Consider the following 20,844-nt stretch of genomic DNA (forward strand, 5'->3'; position numbering starts at 1 on the left):
TCCCTGGAAGACAGAAGAGTAAGGGGAGACATTATTACCACCTAGAAGTTCGCATGGGAATTGACAGGGTGGGCAAAGACAAACTATTTAGCACGGGTGGATCATGAACAAAGGGCCACAGGTATAAACACAGTTCCCAAATGAGCCACAGAGACATTAGAATTATTGTTCAGTGTCAGAGTAGTTAACAAACTGATTTTATTTGGCATTGATGTGATCAATGAACAGTTTGAAATAAAAATTTGAGAGAGTCCAATAAGCTAAATAATCTGTACGCCTGTTAATTGGCAGATGCGAGGCGGGACGAAAGAGCCAGAGCTCAACCCCCGCAAGCACAACTAGGCGAGACAACTAGGCGAGCACCCACACAAACACACACCAATGAGGGAAGCCTCCCCACGGAACCTGCTCAGAATATCATAACAAATCATTATGCCTCAGGATTTATTTTTCTTCATTAGTGATAATTGATTCGTCGAGATTTAATGAGCTGTCTCGCTAGCAGACAGGTCGTGATGCTCCTTTCGTTCGCTGTTGTGTTTTTGGAACAGTTTCGTGTTAGCTTCTTGCACTAGTGTGCCGTTGTGTTCTTCATTCACTGGCTTGTTTATATTACAACTATAAGTGCAGTAGAGCCACGTATCTGAACTTATGAACCTCACTATAATGTCTTGCGTCATGTTGATATATTACTCACCTAAAGACAAATTAATACACTTCTTAGTTTTCTCGTTCGCATTGTTCCTTCTGTTTCCAATACTGGTGTTATTTGCAGCAGTATATATCCTGTTCATCTTTTCCTCTCCCGGAACTTGGTGATTCTGGCCGCACTCTTAATGACAGACTAAAGCAACACAAAAGAAGTGTTGAGTCTGCAGACACAAACAATGCACTCTTCTGTCATGTTAGGGACTTTAAATCATCTTATGGATTAGCCTTTCTATAAAATAATGTTTGCTGCCTCTACTCTTCACAGACGCCGTCTAGTTGTATCTGCTCTCATGCACAACATGTCCAACATGGACCTAACACCTGGCTTTGTTGATGGTGAGTCTTGTATTTCCCAGTACATACTTAGATGTTCCAACCCTTTGACAACCGTGATCTGTCTTAGCTTTAGATCCTATAGGCTCTCGTTCTTGCTCTTATGTTGCTATCTCGTTTGTCATTATTTCACTTTATCTTCACCAATAGGCATTCTGAGGTTTTCTATATACCTATTTACTCTCGCCTTTCACCTTTTTTTCGTACCTTATATTGTGAGTTTCTCTTCCACACCCACACCACAAGGTGGTGGAGGGTAGGGAAGGTGGTGAAGGGAAGGGAAGGTGGTGAAAGGTAGGGAAGGTGATAAAGGGTAGGGGCGGTGGTGAAGGGTAGGGCAGGTGGTGGAGGATAGGGAAGGTGGTGAAGGATAGAGAAAGTGTGGAAGGATAGGGAAGGTAAAGAGAAGGTGATTATAGCCATTGTTTAACACATTTTTTTGATGGGTTCTGTTTCACGGTTACCAGAATGAATGGTGTAGCAGAGCAGGTGTGGCAGAGCAGATGTGGCAGATCAGGTGTGGCAGAGCAGGTGTGGCAGAGCAGGTGTGGCAAACGCAACACTTTTGTAAGAGAGTAATAATATGCCACATTGTCAGCCAAGACAATGAATAGTATCCGGACACAGCTGATCTGTCGGTTGTGTAAAGTTGTTATTGACACCATCATAATATGTAATGGTTCTGGATGACTACACAGTGACTGTCTGAGTCTGTCTGTCTGTCTGTCTGTCTGTCTGTCTGTCTGTCTGTCTGTCTGTCTGTCTCTCTGTCTGTCTCTCTGTCTGTCTGTCTCTCTCTCTCTCTCTCTCTCTCTCTCTCTCTCTCTCTCTCTCTCTCTCTCTCTCTCTCTCTCTCTCTCTCTCTCTCTCTCTCTCTCTCTCTCTCTCTCTCTCTCTCTCTCTCTCTCTCTCTCTCTCTCTCTCTCTCTCTCTCTCTCTCTCTCTCTCTCTCTCTCTCTCTCTCTCTCTCTCTCTCTCTCTCTCTCTCTCTCTCTCTCTCTCTCTCTCTCTCTCTCTCTCTCTCTCTCTCTCTCTCTCTCTCTCTCTCTCTCTCTCTCTCTCTCTCTCTCTCTCTCTCTCTCTCTCTCTCTCTCTCTCTCTCTCTCTCTCTCTCTCTCTCTCTCTCTCTCTCTCTCTCTCTCTCTCTCTCTCTCTCTCTCTCTCTCTCTCTCTCTCTCTCTCTCTCTCTCTCTCTCTCTCTCTCTCTCTCTCTCTCTCTCTCTCTCTCTCTCTCTCTCTCTCTCTCTCTCTCTCTCTCTCTCTCTCTCTCTCTCTCTCTCTCTCTCTCTCTCTCTCTCTCTCTCTCTCTCTCTCTCTCTCTCTCTCTCTCTCTCTCTCTCTCTCTCTCTCTCTCTCTCTCTCTCTCTCTCTCTCTCTCTCTCTCTCTCTCTCTCTCTCTCTCTCTCTCTCTCTCTCTCTCTCTCTCTCTCTCTCTCTCTCTCTCTCTCTCTCTCTCTCTCTCTCTCTCTCTCTCTCTCTCTCTCTCTCTCTCTCTGTCTCTCTCTCTCTCTCTCTCTCTCTCTCTCTCTCTCTCTCTCTCTCTCTCTCTCTCTCTCTCTCTCTCTCTCTCTCTCTCTCTCTCTCTCTCTCTCTCTCTCTCTCTCTCTCTCTCTCTCTCTCTCTCTCTCTCTCTCTCTCTCTCTCTCTCTCTCTCTCTCTCTCTCTCTCTCTCTCTCTCTCTCTCTCTCTCTCTCTCTCTCTCTCTCTCTCTCTCTCTCTCTCTCTCTCTCTCTCTCTCTCTCTCTCTCTCTCTCTCTCTCTCTCTCTCTCTCTCTCTCTCTCTCTCTCTCTCTCTCTCTCTCTCTCTCTCTCTCTCTCTCTCTCTCTCTCTCTCTCTCTCTCTCTCTCTCTCTCTCTCTCTCTCTCTCTCTCTCTCTCTCTCTCTCTCTCTCTCTCTCTCTCTCTCTCTCTCTCTCTCTCTCTCTCTCTCTCTCTCTCTCTCTCTCTCTCTCTCTGTCTCTCTCTCTCTCTCTCTCTCTCTCTCTCTCTCTCTCTCTCTCTCTCTCTCTCTCTCTCTCTCTCTCTCTCTCTCTCTCTCTCTCTCTCTCTCTCTCTCTCTCTCTCTCTCTCTCTCTCTCTCTCTCTCTCTCTCTCTCTCTCTCTCTCTCTCTCTCTCTCTCTCTCTGTCTCTCTCTCTCTCTGTCTCTCTCTCTCTCTGTCTCTCTCTCTCTCTGTCTCTCTCTCTCTCTCTCTCTCTCTCTCTCTCTCTCTCTCTCTCTCTCTCTCTCTCTCTCTCTCTCTCTCTCTCTCTCTCTCTCTCTCTCTCTCTCTCTCTCTCTCTCTCTCTCTCTCTCTCTCTCTCTCTCTCTCTCTCTCTCTCTCTCTCTCTCTCTCTCTCTCTCTCTCTCTCTCTCTCTCTCTCTCTCTCTCTCTCTCTCTCTCTCTCTCTCTCTCTCTCTCTCTCTCTCTCTCTCTCTCTCTCTCTCTCTCTCTCTCTCTCTCTCTCTCTCTCTCATGGATAAATGAGTGAGTAACACAAGAGTACCTAGGGCAGGGCGAGGAGCATGGTATCTGACTTTGGAGAGAATGTCTACTGTTTTAGACACCATTTTAGTACCATTGTGTATGTGGCAATGTCAATTTAGTTTATTGTCAATGTGACCACCGAGGAACTTCCCATCTTGAATTACAAGAAGGTTCTTCTTCCCATCTTGTCACACGACTTCGAGAAATGGAAGGAAAAACCTGATTATAATCTACACCTATTAACTCCACTGATCTCGTTAAACGAAGCATATTTGTAATCATCCATTTCAATAAGGTAATGTTTTGACTCGTACACTCGGTGAAGACAAGTCCCAAAGACCATACAAGCGTCCTATTGTGAACGGTGGAAAGATATATTTTGTTAGCAAAATTACAATACTAAGTCTTATGTCCTTATGGTATAAAGACTAAAATGTCAACTTCGAGAAATTCGCGGCCTGACATCCTTACGTGTTGATGTACAAGAGTGTTTAAACTGTGCCTTATAATATAGTATCTTCATATTGTACAGTTTTGGTACCAACACTGTACAAGACTTGGTACCAGGCACTCTGTACCAAAGTACAGAGTGCTTCTTACCCATCCCTATTAGAACGGATAAGCATCGCAATATACATTCTCGCACCCCAACATCTGCGGGCCGGCGGCTGGTCAACGAGAGCCCAGTCACTGTTTACAAGGACCGGCTGATTTATTCGCATTCAAATTTAAAGGACAAAATACCTACTGCCGTGTGATTCGAACACATGAAGTAGGATAAGCACTTGGTGAATGTTTTGATGCTGGGCTGAGATGAAACACCACCTGGCTTAACATGGGTTTATTAGCATGTTATTATTCCGAGTCATTGGTAACTGGGAATGCCGTGTGGAGCCGTGTAGTCTGGGGAGTGAGGCCAGTATGACGGTAATGGTGGCGGGTGTTGGCTGTGTTGTGGTGACATCTAAAGTGTCTGTGAACATCTTCCCAAGTGTTCAGTCACACCCAGTTATGAAGACTGCATGTTGTGGTATTTAACAAACTGGGTGTTAGTTAGCACTGGTGTGTGGACTAGTAAACTACAGCGTTGCGGTTTACGGGTGCGAGTATTTTTATTGTTAGTTGTTTCGTGTCTAGGAAAATCCTGAAAGTGCAGTGTGAAGAATGCGCAAGACACCAGGGCAGGACACGCCGCTACTAAATGTTAACTCCTAGAAAGTTTAGTGAGTTACTGGAAATAAAAGGTGAAAATTGTCTTTTATTGCTGTGGCAAAATTACGACCTTGATGGATAGTTAGTTCTTGCAGTGTTTCTCGTCTCGTACTGGATAGTTAGTTCATTGTGAGTGATTCGTGAATGTTGGCAACACCGCTTTTGTTTGCCTTAGTGAGCACGTGTTGAGTAGTGTTGACGCTGACCCCCTTGTCTGACCCCACGACGACAAGGGGTCACAGCACAACCCTCCTCTGGAGAAGGTAAGCATCATCTCGAGTCTGTTCATCTCTTGCATACCAACATGGAGGTGGATGTGACAATTCATATGTTATATGTGGTATATGATTATATAGGTATATGATTATTAGGTATAAAACAGCCATAGAGTTAGTTAGGAGCAAGGGAGGAATCCCGATCATATGTGGCATTCTTCCAAGAAAGGGAGTGGGAAATGAATGGATATCGAGGGCACTTGGTGTCAATTGCCGGCTGGAAAGATATTGCAAATCAAATGCAATATCTTTCATAGACAACTGGGAACACTTCTATGGAAGAAATGAAATGTATGCTCGTGATGGGGTGCATCTATCGAGAGCTGGGGTTGTTGCTGTTGCGAACTCGCTAGAAGAAGTGGTTAGAGGTGTTTGTTTGGGTTTAAACTGTTAGTAGATAGAGGTATGGGAATTGATTTGGAGGAAGGAGGTAATAAAAGTATGTGTTTGTGGGAGAAAGGAATTGGCAAAACGATCAGGGAAAGAGAAGGTCCGCAAAATAACAATTCACTTAGGGTATATTACACTAACAGTAGAAGTCTAAGAAATAAAATTAACGAATTAAATGCTCTTGTCTGCACAGAAAAAATAGATATTATTGCACTTACCGAAACGTGGATGAATGTAGAAAATAGAGAACTATTAGCTGAATATCAAATATATGGATTTAAACTATTTCACACAGATAGATATATTAGACGAGGAGGTGGAGTAGCCATATATGTTAGGGACAATTTGAAATGTAGTCTCAAAGAGGGAATCAAAACAGAGCCACACACAGAAACTATTTGGATTGAATTAAACGAAAAAGCTAATAATATTATAATAGGAGTAATATATAGGCCACCAAATTTAGACAGAATGGAAGCAAAGCATCTATGGGATGAAATATCTAGAGCATCTAGATCTAACAGTATTTATGTCATGGGTGACTTTAATTTTAGCGGAATAAACTGGTTGAACAAAACAGGGAATAGTGAAGCAGAAGATTTTCTAGAATTAATTGACGATTGCTTTCTTACGCAACACATTAAGGAACCAACACGGGAAAATAATATTTTAGATTTAGTGTTAACTAACAGGGAAACGCAAATTAATGACATCGAAATAGGGAGTGAGCTAGGGAGCAGTGATCACAAAGAAATCAGATTTAGCATAGAATGGAATAGACCAGTAGGAGAAAATTCTGTTAAAGTGCCAGATTTTCGAAAAGCTGATTTTAATAGCCTAAGAAATTTTTTGGGTCAAATTGATTGGAAAGGCTTGGGTATGGGGTGTGGGCCGGTCTTGGAGCGAGACATGAACCCAGCGATAGGTGACTTAAATGGGGATTTCGATGTGGATTCAATATATAACTTATTTAAGAATATTCTAAACAAAGCACAGGAACGTAGTATACCATACAAATTGAATAGATCGTATACTAATGACCCAAAGTGGATAACAAAGAATTTGAAGAACCTTATAGGTAAAAAGAGAGCTTGGTACAAAAGGATTAAAAATGGGGAGGTCACTTTAGAACAGGAATTCGTACAACTGGTTAGAAATGTTAAAAAAGAGATAAGGAAAGCAAAAAGAAACTATGAAGTTCGCATAGCAGGGCAAGCAAAGACAAATCCTAAAGGGTTTTTTCAGTTATATCGTACTAAGACTAGGGAAAGGATAGGTCCATTAAAAACTGAGACAGGTCAAATAACAGATAGTGATGAAGAGATGAGTAGTATTTTTAATAAATATTTTGTATCTGTATTTACTAAAGAGGAACTTAACAATATGCCTTCAGCCGAACAAGTCTATGTGGGTGGGGACGAGGACAGGTTGACGAGTTTAGCAGTTACCAGGGAGGATGTTCTTAAACAAATAGTAAAACTCAAACCAAACAAATCCCCAGGGCCGGATGAAGTGTTTGCTAGGGTGCTTAAAGAATGCAAAGAGGAGCTTTGTGACCCACTGTCAACCATATTTAATAAATCAATAGAGTCAGGCAGAGTGCCAGAGTTTTGGAAAGTTGCTAATGTGATACCAGTTTTTAAGAAAGGAGATAGATCACTTGCGTCTAACTATCGACCAATTAGCCTAACGTCTATTGTGGGAAAGTTACTCGAATCTATAATAGCAAATAAAATTCGTCTTCATCTTGAAAAACATAAATTAATAATTGAGTCGCAACATGGTTTTATAAATGGCCGTTCATGTTTAACAAATTTGTTATCTTTTTATTCTAGCATTGTTGAGGCAGTTGATAGTGGTAAGGATTGCGATGTTGTATACCTTGACTTTAGCAAAGCTTTTGATACAGTGCCACATGAAAGACTGATTAAAAAAATAGAGTCTCATGGTATTGGGGGTGCTATATTAAGCTGGATTAGGGCATGGCTATACCAAAGGAAACAGAGAGTTAGTATAAATGGAATCAAGTCAGAGTGGGAAAATGTTGTAAGTGGAGTGCCTCAAGGCTCTGTCCTGGGACCTCTGTTGTTTATAATATATATAAATGATTTAGATTCAGGTTTGAGTAGCAACATTTGCAAATTTGCCGATGATACGAAAATCGGTAGGGAAATTAATTCGGAGGAGGACTCACTATCACTTCAAGTTGATCTAGATAGGGTTTTGAAATGGTCAAAGGATTGGCAGATGCAGTTTAATGCTGATAAATGTAAAGTTCTGAGGTTAGGTAATGATGATAGAGTTACAAGATACGAGCTAGATGGTGTTGTGATTGCGAAGTCGGATTGCGAAAGGGATCTGGGAGTTATGATTAGTAAGAATTTAAAACAAAAGGATCAATGCATAAATGTTCGTAATAAGGCAAATCGGACACTTGGATTTATTAATCGCAGCGTTAGTAACAAGACACCTGGTGTGGTTCTCAAGCTATATCTTGCTCTAGTTAGGCCCCATTTAGATTATGCAGTTCAGTTTTGGTCGCCATATTATAGAATGGATATAAATTCACTTGAACGTGTCCAGCGTAGGATGACTAAGTTAATTCCCCAAATTAGAAATCTTTCATATGAAGAAAGATTAACAAAGCTTAAGTTGCATTCACTGGAAAGGCGAAGAGTTAGGGGTGACATGATAGAGGTTTACAAGTGGATGAATGGACATAACCGGGGGGATATTAATAGGGTATTAAAAGTATCAACACAGGACAGAACACGAAACAATAGATATAAATTGGATAAGTTTAGATTTAGGAAAGACTTGGGTAAATACTGGTTCAGTAACAGGGTTGTTGATTTGTGGAACCAATTGCCGCGTAACATTGTGGAGGTGGGGTCCCTCGATTGTTTCAAACACGGGTTGGACAAGTATATGAGTGGGATTGGGTGGTTATAGAATAGGAGCTGCCTCGTATGGGCCAATAGGCCTTCTGCAGTTACCTTTGTTCTTATGTTCTTATTGTTCCCATAGGCACATTAATAATGAATTTTTCTGTCATTACAGGTAAGGCTTTTTTAGCTCATCGCGGGACACAACTCCACCACCATAAGGTACGGTCCTGTTTCCTTTTGTTTCCGATGGATTTTTTTGTTTCAACAAAATATTGCATAACAAGCAGTTACCAGAACAGTTACCATATTATCAATTCACTGTCATTGGTCCTGGAGGCACCGAGGCTCCCCCCTTTTACTGATCCTGGAGGCACCGAAGGCCTCCCTCCCTTTTACAGCTCCTGGGGAGCACCGGGGCCCTCCCTTTTACTGGTACTGAGGGCACCAAGGCCCTCCCTTTTACTGGTACTGGGGGCACCAAGGCCCCCCCTTTTACTGGTACTGGGGGCACCAAGGCCCTCCCTTTTACTGGTACTGGGGGCACCAAGGCCCCCCCCTTTTACTGGTACTGGGGGTACCAAGGCCCCCCCTTTTACTGGTACTGGGGGCACCAAGGCCCCCCTTTTACTGGTACTGGGGGCACCGAGGCCCTCCCTTTTACTGGTACTGGGGGCACCAAGGCCCCCCCTTTTACTGATACTGGGGGCACCGAGGCCCCACCTTTTACTGGTACTGGGGAGCACCGAGGCCCCCCTTTTACTGGTACTGGGGAGCACCGAGGCCCCCCCTTTAACTGGTACTGGGGGCACCGAGGCCCCACCTTTTACTGGTACTGGGGGCACCGAGGCCCCACCTTTTACTGGTACTGGGGGCACCGAGGCCCCACCTTTTACTGGTACTGGGGGCACCGAGACCCCCCCTTTTACTGGTACTGGGGAGCACCGAGGCCCCCCCTTTTACTGGTACTGGCGAGCACCGAGGCCCCCCCTTTTACTGGTACTGGGGGCAGCGAGGCCCCCCTTTTACTGGTATTGGGGGCACCAAGGCCCCCCCTTTTACTGGTACTGGGGGCACCAAGGCCCCCCCTTTTACTGGTACTGGGGGCACCCAGGCCCACCCTTTTACTGGTACTGGGGGCACCGAGGCCCCACCTTTTACTGATACTGAGGAGCACCGAGGCCCCCCCATTTAACTAGTCCTGGAGGTACCGAAGCCCCCCTTTACTGGTACTGGGGGTACCGAGGGACCCCCTTTAACTGGTACTGGGGTTACTGGTCCTGCGGGCACCGAGACCCCCCCTCTTATTGGTCCTAGGGGCGCCGAGGCCCCCCCCCCTTTTACTGGTACTGGGGGCACCGAGGCCCCCCCCATTTACTGGTATTGGGGGCACCGAGGCCCCCCCCCTTTTACTGGTACTGGGGGCACCGAGGCCCCCCCCCCCATTTACTGGTACTGGGGGCACCGAGGGCCCCCCCCTTTTACTGGTACTGGGGGCACCGAGGCCCCCTCCCCCTTTTACTGATACTGGGGGCACCAAGGCCCTCCCCCTTTTACTGATACTGGGGGCACCGAGGGTCCCCCCCCCTTTTACTGGTATTGGGGGCACCGAGGCGCCCCCTCTTTTACTGGTCCTAGGGGCACCGAAGTCCCCCCCCCCCCCTTTTACTGGTCCTGGGGGCACCGAGGGTCCCCCCCCCCTTTTACTGGTACAGGGGGCACCGAGGCCCCCTCCCCCTTTTACTGATACTGGGGGCACCGAGGGTCCCCCCCCCTTTTACTGGTATTGGGGGCACCGAGGCGCCCCCCCCCCCATTTACTGGTATTGGGGGCACCGAGCCCCCCCCCTTTTACTGGTACTGGGGGCACCGAGGCCCCCCCCCCATTTACTGGTACTGGGGGCACCGAGGGCCCCCCCCTTTTACTGGTACTGGGGGCACCGAGGCCCCCCCCCCATTTACTGGTACTGGGGGCACCGAGGGCCCCCCCTTTTACTGGTACTGGGGGCACCGAGGCCCCCTTCCCCTTTTACTGATACTGGGGGCACCAAGGCCCCCTCCCCCTTTTACTGATACTGGGGGCACCAAGGCCCCCTCCCCCTTTTACTGATACTGGGGGCACCGAGGGTCCCCCCCCCCCTTTTACTGGTATTGGGGGCACCGAGGCCCCCCCCCCTTTTACTGGTATTGGGGGCACCGAGGCGCCCCCTCTTTTACTGGTCCTAGGGGCACCAAAGTCCCCCCCCCCCTTTTACTGGTCCTGGGGGCACCGATTCCCCCCTTTTACTGGTCCTGGGGGCGCCAAGGCCCCCCTTTTACTGGTCATAGATGCACCTAGGGGCCCCCCTTTGTCCGGCTCTGGGACCGCCTTGGCCCCCCTTTTTACAGGTCCTGGGAAGATCAAGTCCACTTTTATTTTGCCTTGTCCTTGTCGATTGTTTAAGATGTGATCATGTCACTCTAGGTGTTGCTTTACTTCTGTGATGTGAACTTCAGTTTCATTAGTCTTCCCTTGCATGTTACTCCCTAAAACACTCGTACCAGCCTGCTTTTATGGGGTGGGAGAGGGAGGAGGTGGGAGCCGCTCTATGCTATAGCTCCATAATATATAGAGGCTGACATTCCTGGTGTCCTGTTTTGTTATTGCAAATTTTTAGACTTTGGGGAGGAAAATGTAGAGGAAATTTATTTTGGAAGGGAAATGTAAGTGCGGTAACTAATGTATTAATATACTAACGGTTCGGTTCAGTTAATGTACTATGTCTATTTAGTATTATGACGAACTGTATATATGGAGGCCGTGTTGTTGCTGGAAGTAGAAATCACGTTTTTGGCTGGAATTGCAACTGTGCATAGAGAGACTCGCATAAACTTTAGACCGAATGAGAATTCGCCTGGAGGAGGACTCACCTGGACACTGGACCAGTACCAGTGCCTGGAGGAGGACTCACCTAGACTCTGGACCAGTACCAGTGCCTGGAGGAGGACTCACCTAGACTATGGACCAGTACCAGTGCCTGGAGGAGGACTCACCTGGACACTGGACCAGTACCAGTGCCTGGAGGAGGACTCACCTGGACACTGGACCAGTACCAGTGCCTGGAGGAGGACTCACCTAGACTCTGGACCAGTACCAGTGCCTGGAGGAGGACTCACCTAGACTATGGACCAGTACCAGTGCCTGGAGGAGGACTCACCTGGACACTGGACCAGTACCAGTGCCTGGAGGAGGACTCACCTGGACACTGGACCAGTACCAGTGCCTGGAGGAGGACTCACCTGGACACTGGACTAGTACCAGTGCCTGGAGGAGGACTCACCAGGACACTGGACTAGTACCAGTGCCTGGAGGAGGACTCACCTGGACACTGGACTAGTACCAGTGCCTGGAGGAGGACTCACCAGGACACTGGACTAGTACCAGTGCCTGGAGGAGGACTCACCAGGACCCTGGACTAGTACCAGTGCCTGGAGGAGGACTCACCTGGACACTGGACTAGTACCAGTGCCTGGAGGAGGACTCACCTGGACACTGGACTAGTACCAGTGCCTGGAGGAGGACTCACCTGGACACTAGACCAGTACCAGTGCCTGGAGGAGGACTCACCTGGACACTGGACTAGTACCAGTGCCTGGAGGAGGACTCACCTGGACACTGGACTAGTACCAGTGCCTGGAGGAGGACTCACCTGGACACTGGAGGAGGACTCACCTGGACACTGGACTAGTACCAGTGCCTGGAGGAGGACTCACCTGGACACTGGACCAGTACCAGTGCCTGGAGGAGGACTCACCTGGACACTGGACCAGTACCAATGCCTGGAGGAGGACTCACCTGGACTCTGGACTCTGGCAGAGAGTCGCAGCAGAAGGTCGCGGGTGGTGTTCTCTGGTACTTCAGCGAAATACTCTGGACGCTGGAACTCCACCGGGTCGCTCCCCACCAACTTGGTCACTGCCGGAGAGAAAACCAGTCCGGGGTTAGTTGGTTGTCTCGGGGTGAACTCAGGGAGACAGACAGACAGACAGAGGGACTACGAAATACCTTGACTCATATGTGTGCGTTACGTTACCGTCCGGTCCCCATGGACGAGTACCAGCCACTATGACGCCCGGCCCCCCACCACCACCTAGCCTAACTAGTCTATACATAGAAAACATGAGCCTCTACTATTTGGACTGGACGGTAAGCGACGGTCTCACTTCATGCAGGTCCGCGTTCAATCCCTAACCGTCAAAGTACTTGAGCAACATTCCTTCCCCCTCCGTCCCATCCCAAATCCTTATCCTGACCCCTTCCAAGTACTATATAGTCGTAATGGTTTGACGCTTTCCCTTGATAATCACCTCACCTTTTCACATAACCCCCTACACAGACGTCACCTGGGCCCAGGACGCAGACCAGGTGTTCCCGGGTCCTACACAGACGTCACCTGGGCCCAGGACGCAGACCAGGTGTTCCCGGGTCCTACACAGACGTCACCTGGGCCCAGGACGCAAACCAGGTGTTCCCGGGTCCTACACAGACGTCACCTGGGCCCAGGACGCAGACCAGGTGTTCCCGGGTCCTACACAGACGTCACCTGGGCCCAGGACGCAGACCAGGTGTTCCCGGGTCCTACACAGATGTCACCTGGACCCAGGACGCAGACCAGGTGTTCCCGGGTCCTACACGGACGTCACCTGGACCCAGGACGCAGACCAGGTGTTCCCGGGTCCTACACGGACGTCACCTGGGCCCAGGACGCAGACCAGGTGTTCCCGGGTCCTACACAGATGTCACCTGGGCCCAGGACGCAGACCAGGTGTTCTCGGGTCCAAATCTGATTGTCATTTCTAATCAAATTACATTTGTCAGTCGCTGGTGGCGACGGTCTGGTCCTGTGGACCTGCGGGAGGAGGACAATAATCTCGGCCACAGGACCAACCCGACAAACTTTTGTTTTCTCGCTCGAGAGGACATCAAAGGTGTGGTGGGGGGGGGGTGAAGAGGGGTGAGGTGGGGGGTGTGAAGAGGGGTGAGGTGGGGGACGTGAAGAGGGGTGAGGTGGGGGATGTGAAGAGTGGTGATGTGGGGGTGTAAAGAGGGGGTGAGGTGGGGGATGTGAAGAGGGGTGAGGTGGGGGACGTGAAGAGAGGTGATGTGAGGGACGTGAAGTGTGAGAAAATACGAAGAGAGATAATAAAAATAAATATTATGATAAATGTAATAATAATAATAAATGTAATAATGATAATATAAAAAGTAAAACGGAGAACAAGTCGAATATTACATTGAATATTTACGATAATAACTCTAATGAGCCCCACGTCGACAACACTACCCAGTGATGGGTATGATGCCCCCCACTGACCCCTCCCTCCCCACCTCCCCTACCCTACCCTCCACCCTCTCCACCTCCCCTACCCTACCCTCCCCACCTTCCCTCCCCTACCCTCTACACTCCCCACCATCCTTCCTCTACCCTCCCCACTTCCCCTCACCTTCCCTCCACCCTCCCCACTTCCCCACTTCCCCTCCCCTTCCCTCCACCCTCCCCACCATCCCTCCTCTACCCTCCCCACTTCCCCTCCCCTTCCCTCCACCCTCCCCACCATCCCTCCTCTACCCTCCCCACCTCCCCTCCCCTACCCTCCACCCTCCCCACCATCCTTCCTCTACCCTCCCCACTTCCCCTCCCCTACCCTCCACCCTCCCCACCATCCCTCCTCTACCCTCCCCACCTCCCCTCCCCTACCCTCCACTCTCCCCACCATCCTTCCTCTTCCCTCCCCACTTCCCTCCCTCCCCACCTTCCCTACCCTCCACCCTCTCCACCTCCCTACCCTACCCTCCCTCCCGACCTCCCCTCCCTACCCTCCACCCTCTCCACCTCCCCTACCCTACCCTCTCTCCCCACCTTCCCTCCTCTACCCTCCACCCTCCCCACCTCCCCTACCCTCCACCCTCCCCACCTCCCCTACCCTCCTCCTTCCCCACCTTTCTCTCCCTACCCTCTACACCACCTGTCCACTTCCCCTCTACCCTCCCCCTACCTTTCCCTCTTCCCCCCCCCCCTCAGGAAGGGGAGAAAGAGGCATAATAGGGGTAGATGTGTTGTTAGCTGCGTGAACTCATTAAATATTATTGACATTATTTGTTTGTTCTTCATGACAGGTGTTTATGTTGGTTGTGTATGTGTGTGCACTCACCTAGTTGTACTCGCCTAGTTGTGCTTGCGGGGGTTGAGCTCTGGCTCTTTGGTCCCACCTCTCAACTGTCAATCAACTGGTTTACAGATTCCTGAGCCTACTAGGCTCTATCATATCTACATTTGAAACTGTGTATGGAGTCAGCCTCCACCACATCACTTCATAGTGCATTCAATTTACTAACTATTCTGACACTGAAAACGTTCTTTTTAATGTCTCTGTAGCTCATTTGGGTACTCAGCTTTCACCTGTGTCCCCTTGTTTGCATACCACCCGTGTTAAATAATCCATCCTTGTCTACGCTGTCAATTCCTCTGAGAATTTTGTTGGTAGTGATCATATCTCCCTTTACTCGTCTGTCTTCCAGTGTCGTGAGGTGCATTTCTCTCAGCCTTTCCTCGTAACTCATGCCTCTTAGTTCTCGCACTAGCCTGGTGGCATACCTCTGAACTTTTTCCAGCTTCCTCTTGTGCTTGACAAGTTACGGGCTCCATGCTGGGGCCACATACTCCAGGATTGGTCATACATATGTGGTATACAAGGTTCTGAAAGATTCCTTACACTGGTTTCATGAAGGCAGTTCTGATGTCAGCCAGCCTCGCATACGCTGTCGATGTTATTCTTTTGATGTGTGTTTCGTGAGACAAGTTTGGCGTGATATCAACTCCTAGATCTTTCTCTCTGTCCGTTTCGCGAAGGACTTCATCTTCTATTCGGTATCCTGTGTCTGGCCTCCTATTTCCTCCCCCTAGTTTCATTACCTTACATTTACTTGGGATGACCTTTAGTAGCCATTTGTTTGACCATTCCTTCAGTTTGTTTAGGTCATCTTGTAGCCTCATACTGTCTTCCTCAGTCTTAATCTTCCTCATAATTTTTGCATCATCAGCAAACAATGAGAGGATCGAGTCGATTCCCTCTGGGAGATCATTTACATATTTCAGGAATAGTTTACGTCAAAGAACTGATCCCTGAGGGACTCCACTGGTGACGCCTCGCTACTCCAAGATCTCACCTCTCACAGTGACTCTGTCTTCTGTAGCTTAGTACTTCCTTATCCAGTGTTGTACCTTCCCTTTCACTCCTGCATGCATCTCCAGTTTGTGCACTAGTCTCCTATGTGGTACTGTGTCAAAAGCTTTCTGACAATCCAAAAATAAGCTTTCTGCCCACCCATCTCTTGCCTGTTTTTTTTTTTTTTGCCATTGCATCGAATTCAATCAATCCTGTGAGGCATGATCTGCCATCCCTGAACTCATGCTGATATTGTGACTAAGCTCTTCCACTCCAGAAGTTTTACTAGTTTTTTTCGCACAATCATCTCCATCACCTTGCATGGTATGCAAGTTAGTGACACTGGCCTGTAGTTCAGTACCTCCTGTATATCACCCTTCTTGAATATCGGGACTACATTAGCCATCTTCCAAATTTTTGGCAGTTCCCCCCTGTTACCAGTGACCTGTTATACACCATGGAGTGTGGTAGGCACAGTGCTGCTTCTCCTTCTTTCAGTATCCATGGTGAGATTCCCTCCGGGCCTATAGCCTTTGTCACTTCCAGCTCTAGCAGATGCTTGCTCACCTCCCCGCTGGTAATCACAATCTCATCTAGTGGTGTTTGGTTAGATATTCTCTCTCCTATATCTGGGACTTCCTCCTTGCTCTACTGAGAAGACCTCTTGGCATTTCTTATTGAGTTCCTCGCAAACTATCTTGTCGTTTGTAGTGCATCTGTCCTCAGTTTCATTACTGTTCTTTCACTGTTGTTTTTCTACTGGTGTGGCTGTGCAGCAATTTTAGATTGAGTCTTTGCCCTGCTTTTGATGTCATTTTCATATTGTCTTTCTGCCTCTCTTTTCACCCTGACGTATTCCTTCCTGGTGCTCTGGTACCGTTTTTTGCTCACTTGTGTCCTATTCTATAGTTTCTCCACGCCCTTGTACTTAGTTGCTTTGCAAGCTTACATCTCTGATTAAACCATGGGTTTTTCGTCTGCATTTAATTTATCCTTCTGGACTGATAGTATCTTGTCTGCTGCCTCCTAACACTTCTGTGTGATGAAGTCCATCATGTTTTGGACTGTTTTTTTCCCTAAGCTCTGTTTCCCCAAGTTATGTCTGTTAGAAATGTTCGCGTCTCTTCATAGTTTCCCTTTCGGAATGCCATCTTTTTGTTTTCTGGTCCCTTCCTTGAGTACATTTACCCTTCTTCGACCGGATACTCAAACAACAGTACATTGTGATCACTCATAACCACTTGTGTGTCATTCCCTGCTTGTACTCACCTAGTTGTACTCATCTAGTTGTTTTTGCGGGGGTTGAGCTCTGGCTCTTTGGTCCCGCCTCTCAACTGTCAATCACCTGGTGTACAGATTCCTGAGCCTATTGGCCTCTATCATATCTATATTTGAAACTGTGTATGGAGTCAGCCTCCACCACAACACTACTTAATGCATTCCATTTATTAACTACCATGACACTGAAAAAAATCTTTCTAACGTCTCTGTGGCTCATCTGGGTACTAAGTTTCCACCTGTGTCCCTTTGTTCGTGTTCCAACCGTGCTAAAGAGTTTGTCTTTGTCCTTCTTGTCAATTCCCCTGAGAATTTTGTAAGTGGTTATCATGTCTCCCCTTACTCTTCTGTTTTCCTGGGTTGTGAGGTTCAGCTCCCTTAGCCTTTCCTCGTAGCTCTTTCCTCTCAGTTCTGGGACCAGTCTGGTGGCATACCTCTGAATCTTCTCTAACTTCGTCTTGTGTACTCACCTAGTTGTATTCACCTAGTTGTGCTTGCGGGGTTGAGCTCTGGCTCGTTGGTCCCGCCTCTCAACCGTCAATCAACAGGTGTACAGGTTCCTGAGCCTACTGGGCTCTATCATATATACACTTGAAACTGTGTATGGAGTCAGCCTCCACCACATCACTTCCTAATGCATTCCATTTGTCAACCACTCTGACACTAAAAAAGTTCTTTCTAATATCTCTGTGGCTCATTTGGGCATTCAGTTTCCACCTGTGTCCCCTTGTGCGTGTTCCCCTTGTGTTAAATAGACTGTCTTTATCTACCCTATCAATTCTCTTCGGAATCTTGAATGTGGTGATCATGTCCCCCCTAACTCTTCTGTCTTCCAGCGAAGTGAGGTTTAATTCCCGTAGTCTCTCCTTGTAGCTCATACCTCTCAGCTCGGGTACTAGTCTGGTGGCAAACCTTTGAACATTTTCCAGTTTAGTCTTATCCTTGACTAGATATGGACTCCATGCTGGGGCTGCATACTCCAGGATTGGCCTGACATATGTAGTATACAAAGTTCTGAATGATTCTTTACACAAGTTTCTGAATGCCGTGCGTATGTTGGCCAGCCTGGCATATGCCGCTGATGTTATCCGCTTGATATGTGCTGCAGGAGACAGGTCTGGCGTGATATCAACCCCCAAGTCTTTTTCCTTCTCTGACTCCTGAAGAATTTCCTCTCCCAGATGATACCTTGTATCTGGCCTCTGCTCCCTACACCTATCTTTATTTCATTACATTTGGTTGGGTTAAACTCTAACAACCATTTGTTCGACCATTCCTTCAGCTTGTCTAGGTCTTCTTGAAGCCTCAAACAGTCCTCTTCTGTTTTAATCCTTCTCATAATTTTAGCATCGTCCGCAAACATTGAGAGAAATGAATCGATACCCTCCTGGAGATCGTTTACATATATCAGAAACAAGATAGGACCGAGTACAGAGCCCTGTGAGACTCCACTGGTGACTTCACGCCAATCGGAGGTCTCACCCCTCACCGTAACTCTCTGCTTCTTATTGCTTAGATACTCTCTTATCCACTGGAGCACCTTACCAGCTACACCTACCTGTCTCTCCAGCTTATGTACCTTCTTATGCGGTACTGTGTCAAAGGCTTTCCGACAATCCAAGAAAATGCAGTCCGCCCAGCGCTCTCTTTCTTGCTTAATCTTTGTCACCTGATCGTAGAATTTTATCAAGCCTGTAAGGCAAGATTTACCCTCCCTGAACCCATGTTGGCGATTTGTCACGAAGTCCCTTCTCTCCAGATGTGTTACCAGGTTTTTTCTCACGATCTTCTCCATCACCTTGCATGGTATACAAGTCAAGGACACTGGCCTGTAGTTCAGTGCCTCTTGCCTGTCTCCCTTTTTGTATATTGGGACCACATTCGCCGTCTTCCATATTTCTGGTAGGTCTCCCGTCTCCAGTGACTTACTATACACTATGGAGAGTGGCAAACAAAGTGCCTCTGCACACTCTTTCAGTATCCATGGTGAGATCCCATCTGGACCAACAGCCTTTCTAACATCCAAATCCAGCAGGTGTCTCTTGACCTCCTCTCTCGTAATTTCGAACTCTTCCAAGGCTGCCTGGTTTACCTCCCTTTCTCCTAGCACAGTGACCTCACCTTGTTCTATTGTGAAGACCTCCTGGAACGTCTTGTTGAGTTCTTCACACACCTCTTTGTCATTCTCTGTATACCTGTCCTCGCCTGTTCGAAGTTTCAATACCTGTTCTTTCACTGTTGTTTTACCTTCTGATGTGACTGTGGAGGAACTTTGGTTCGATCTTGGCTTTGTTTGCTATATCATTTTCAAAACTTTTCTCTGCTTCTCTTCTCACCCAGACGTACTCATTCCTGGTATCTCTCTCAGCTTTCTGGTGTTCTGTTATTCCGGAAGTTCCTCCACGCCCTTTTGTTCAGTTTCTTCGCTTCCATACAATGCCCTATTGTACCATGGATTCTTCTGTTGCTTCTCGGATTTTTCCCTTTGGGCCGGGATGAACCTGTTTACTGCCTCCTGACACTTTTGGGAAACATAGTCCATCATACCCAGTACAGACTTATCTCTGAGGTCTGTGTCCCAAGGTATTTCACTTGGGAAACTTCTCATCTGTTCATAATTCCCCTTTCGGTATGCCAGCCTTTTGATTCCTAGTTCTTTTTTGGGGGAGATAATTCCTAGCTCTACCAGGTACTCAAAGTTCAATACACTGTGGTCACTCATTCCCAAGGGCGCTTCCATCTTAACTTCCCTTATATCCCACTCATTTAGGGTAAATATCAAATCAAGCATTGCTGGTTCATCGTTTCCTCTCATTCTTGTTGGTTCTTTGATGTGTTGGCTTAGAAAGTTTCTTGTTGCCACGTCCAGCAGCTTAGCTCTCCATGTTTCTGGTCCTCCATGCGGGTCTCTGTTCTTCCAATCTATCTTCCCATGGTTGAAGTCTCTCATAATTAGTAGTCCAGATTCATTCCTGCTAGCAACAGAAGCTGCTCTCTCTATTATGTTAATGGTGGCCATGTTGTTTCTATCATATTCCTGTCTAGGTCTTCTTTCATTTGGTGGTGGATTATATATGACTACGACTATAATTTTTTTCCCTCCATTTGTTACGGTACCTGCTATGTAGTCACTGAAACCTTCACAGCCCTGAATATCCATCTCCTCAAAATCCCAGCCTTTTCTTACAAGCAGAGCTACACCACCCCCACCTCTTCCTTCCCTCTCTTTCCTCATAACATAATAGTCCTGTGGGAACACTGCGTTTGATATCGTTTTCGAGAGCTTTGTTTCTGTGAGGGCTATTATGTCTGGGTTTTCCTCAAGTACCCGTTCTCCAAGCTCATTTGCTTTATTTGTAATTCCATCTATGTTAGTGTACATCGCTTTGAGGCTCACTTCTGTCCCTTCTCAAATTGCCTCCTTTGTGAGTGTTCTGCTGGTGGGGGAGGCTGTTCCATGGGTGTGAGGACCTGTGAGGTGGATAACAGGGTCTCAGAGGATACTGGGATGAGGGGCGGGGGATCCAGTGAAGGGGGAGGGACAGGGAGGGTATAGGGTGAAAGGGGAGGGAGGACGGGAAGGAAAGGGGGGGGGGGAGGGAGGACTCGGGAGGAGGAGAGGGGTAGAAGGGTGGGGATTGGGTGTGGGGGGAGGAAGATTTGGCTGAACATTTGAGTGGGGGCAGAGAGGGTTTGGGGGTAGGGGGGTTTTCTATGCAGAGGAGGGAGGCTGGGTTGTCCTCCCTTCTGGTGTTACTGGGTAGCTGGTTGTGGGTTCCCCCTCGCCTTTGGGGGTGTTGTGTTGGGAGCTGTGACTTCCTGGTTTTCCCCTCTCGCCCTGCGCCTCTTCCTTGCTTCTGCCACCACTGCTCTCTCCTCCCTTGTCATGTCTCTCTGGAGGAATACATTTTTTAATTTTACCACGTTTTTCAGGGAGCTCTTCCTTGATAGGATCTTCTCCTTTGTGATCTCGTTTGCAAACACTGTCTTTATCATTCGGTCTCGGTCTTTGTTGTAATAACCTAGCCTGAAAACCTTCTCAATGCTATGCTCAGCCCCTTCCATGTCTAGTGCCTTTAGTACTTCATT

The 20,844-nt window shown here is 47.7% G+C and overlaps 1 protein-coding gene across 1 annotated transcript in view; it reads right to left on the reverse strand.

Annotated features, from left to right (window-relative positions):
- LOC138373528 (putative neural-cadherin 2) overlaps positions 1 to 20,844 on the reverse strand; it is a 350,877-nt gene that overhangs the window by 150,195 nt on the left and 179,838 nt on the right. Inside the window, exon 2 of the mRNA XM_069339746.1 lies at positions 12,107 to 12,226. Coding sequence (XP_069195847.1) covers positions 12,107 to 12,226 — 120 coding nt within the window. The remainder of the gene's footprint in view (positions 1 to 12,106; positions 12,227 to 20,844) is intronic.

Source organism: Procambarus clarkii, chromosome 42 (genome assembly GCF_040958095.1).
Source record: "Procambarus clarkii isolate CNS0578487 chromosome 42, FALCON_Pclarkii_2.0, whole genome shotgun sequence".
In the NCBI taxonomy this organism is placed as follows: Eukaryota; Metazoa; Arthropoda; class Malacostraca; order Decapoda; family Cambaridae; genus Procambarus; species Procambarus clarkii.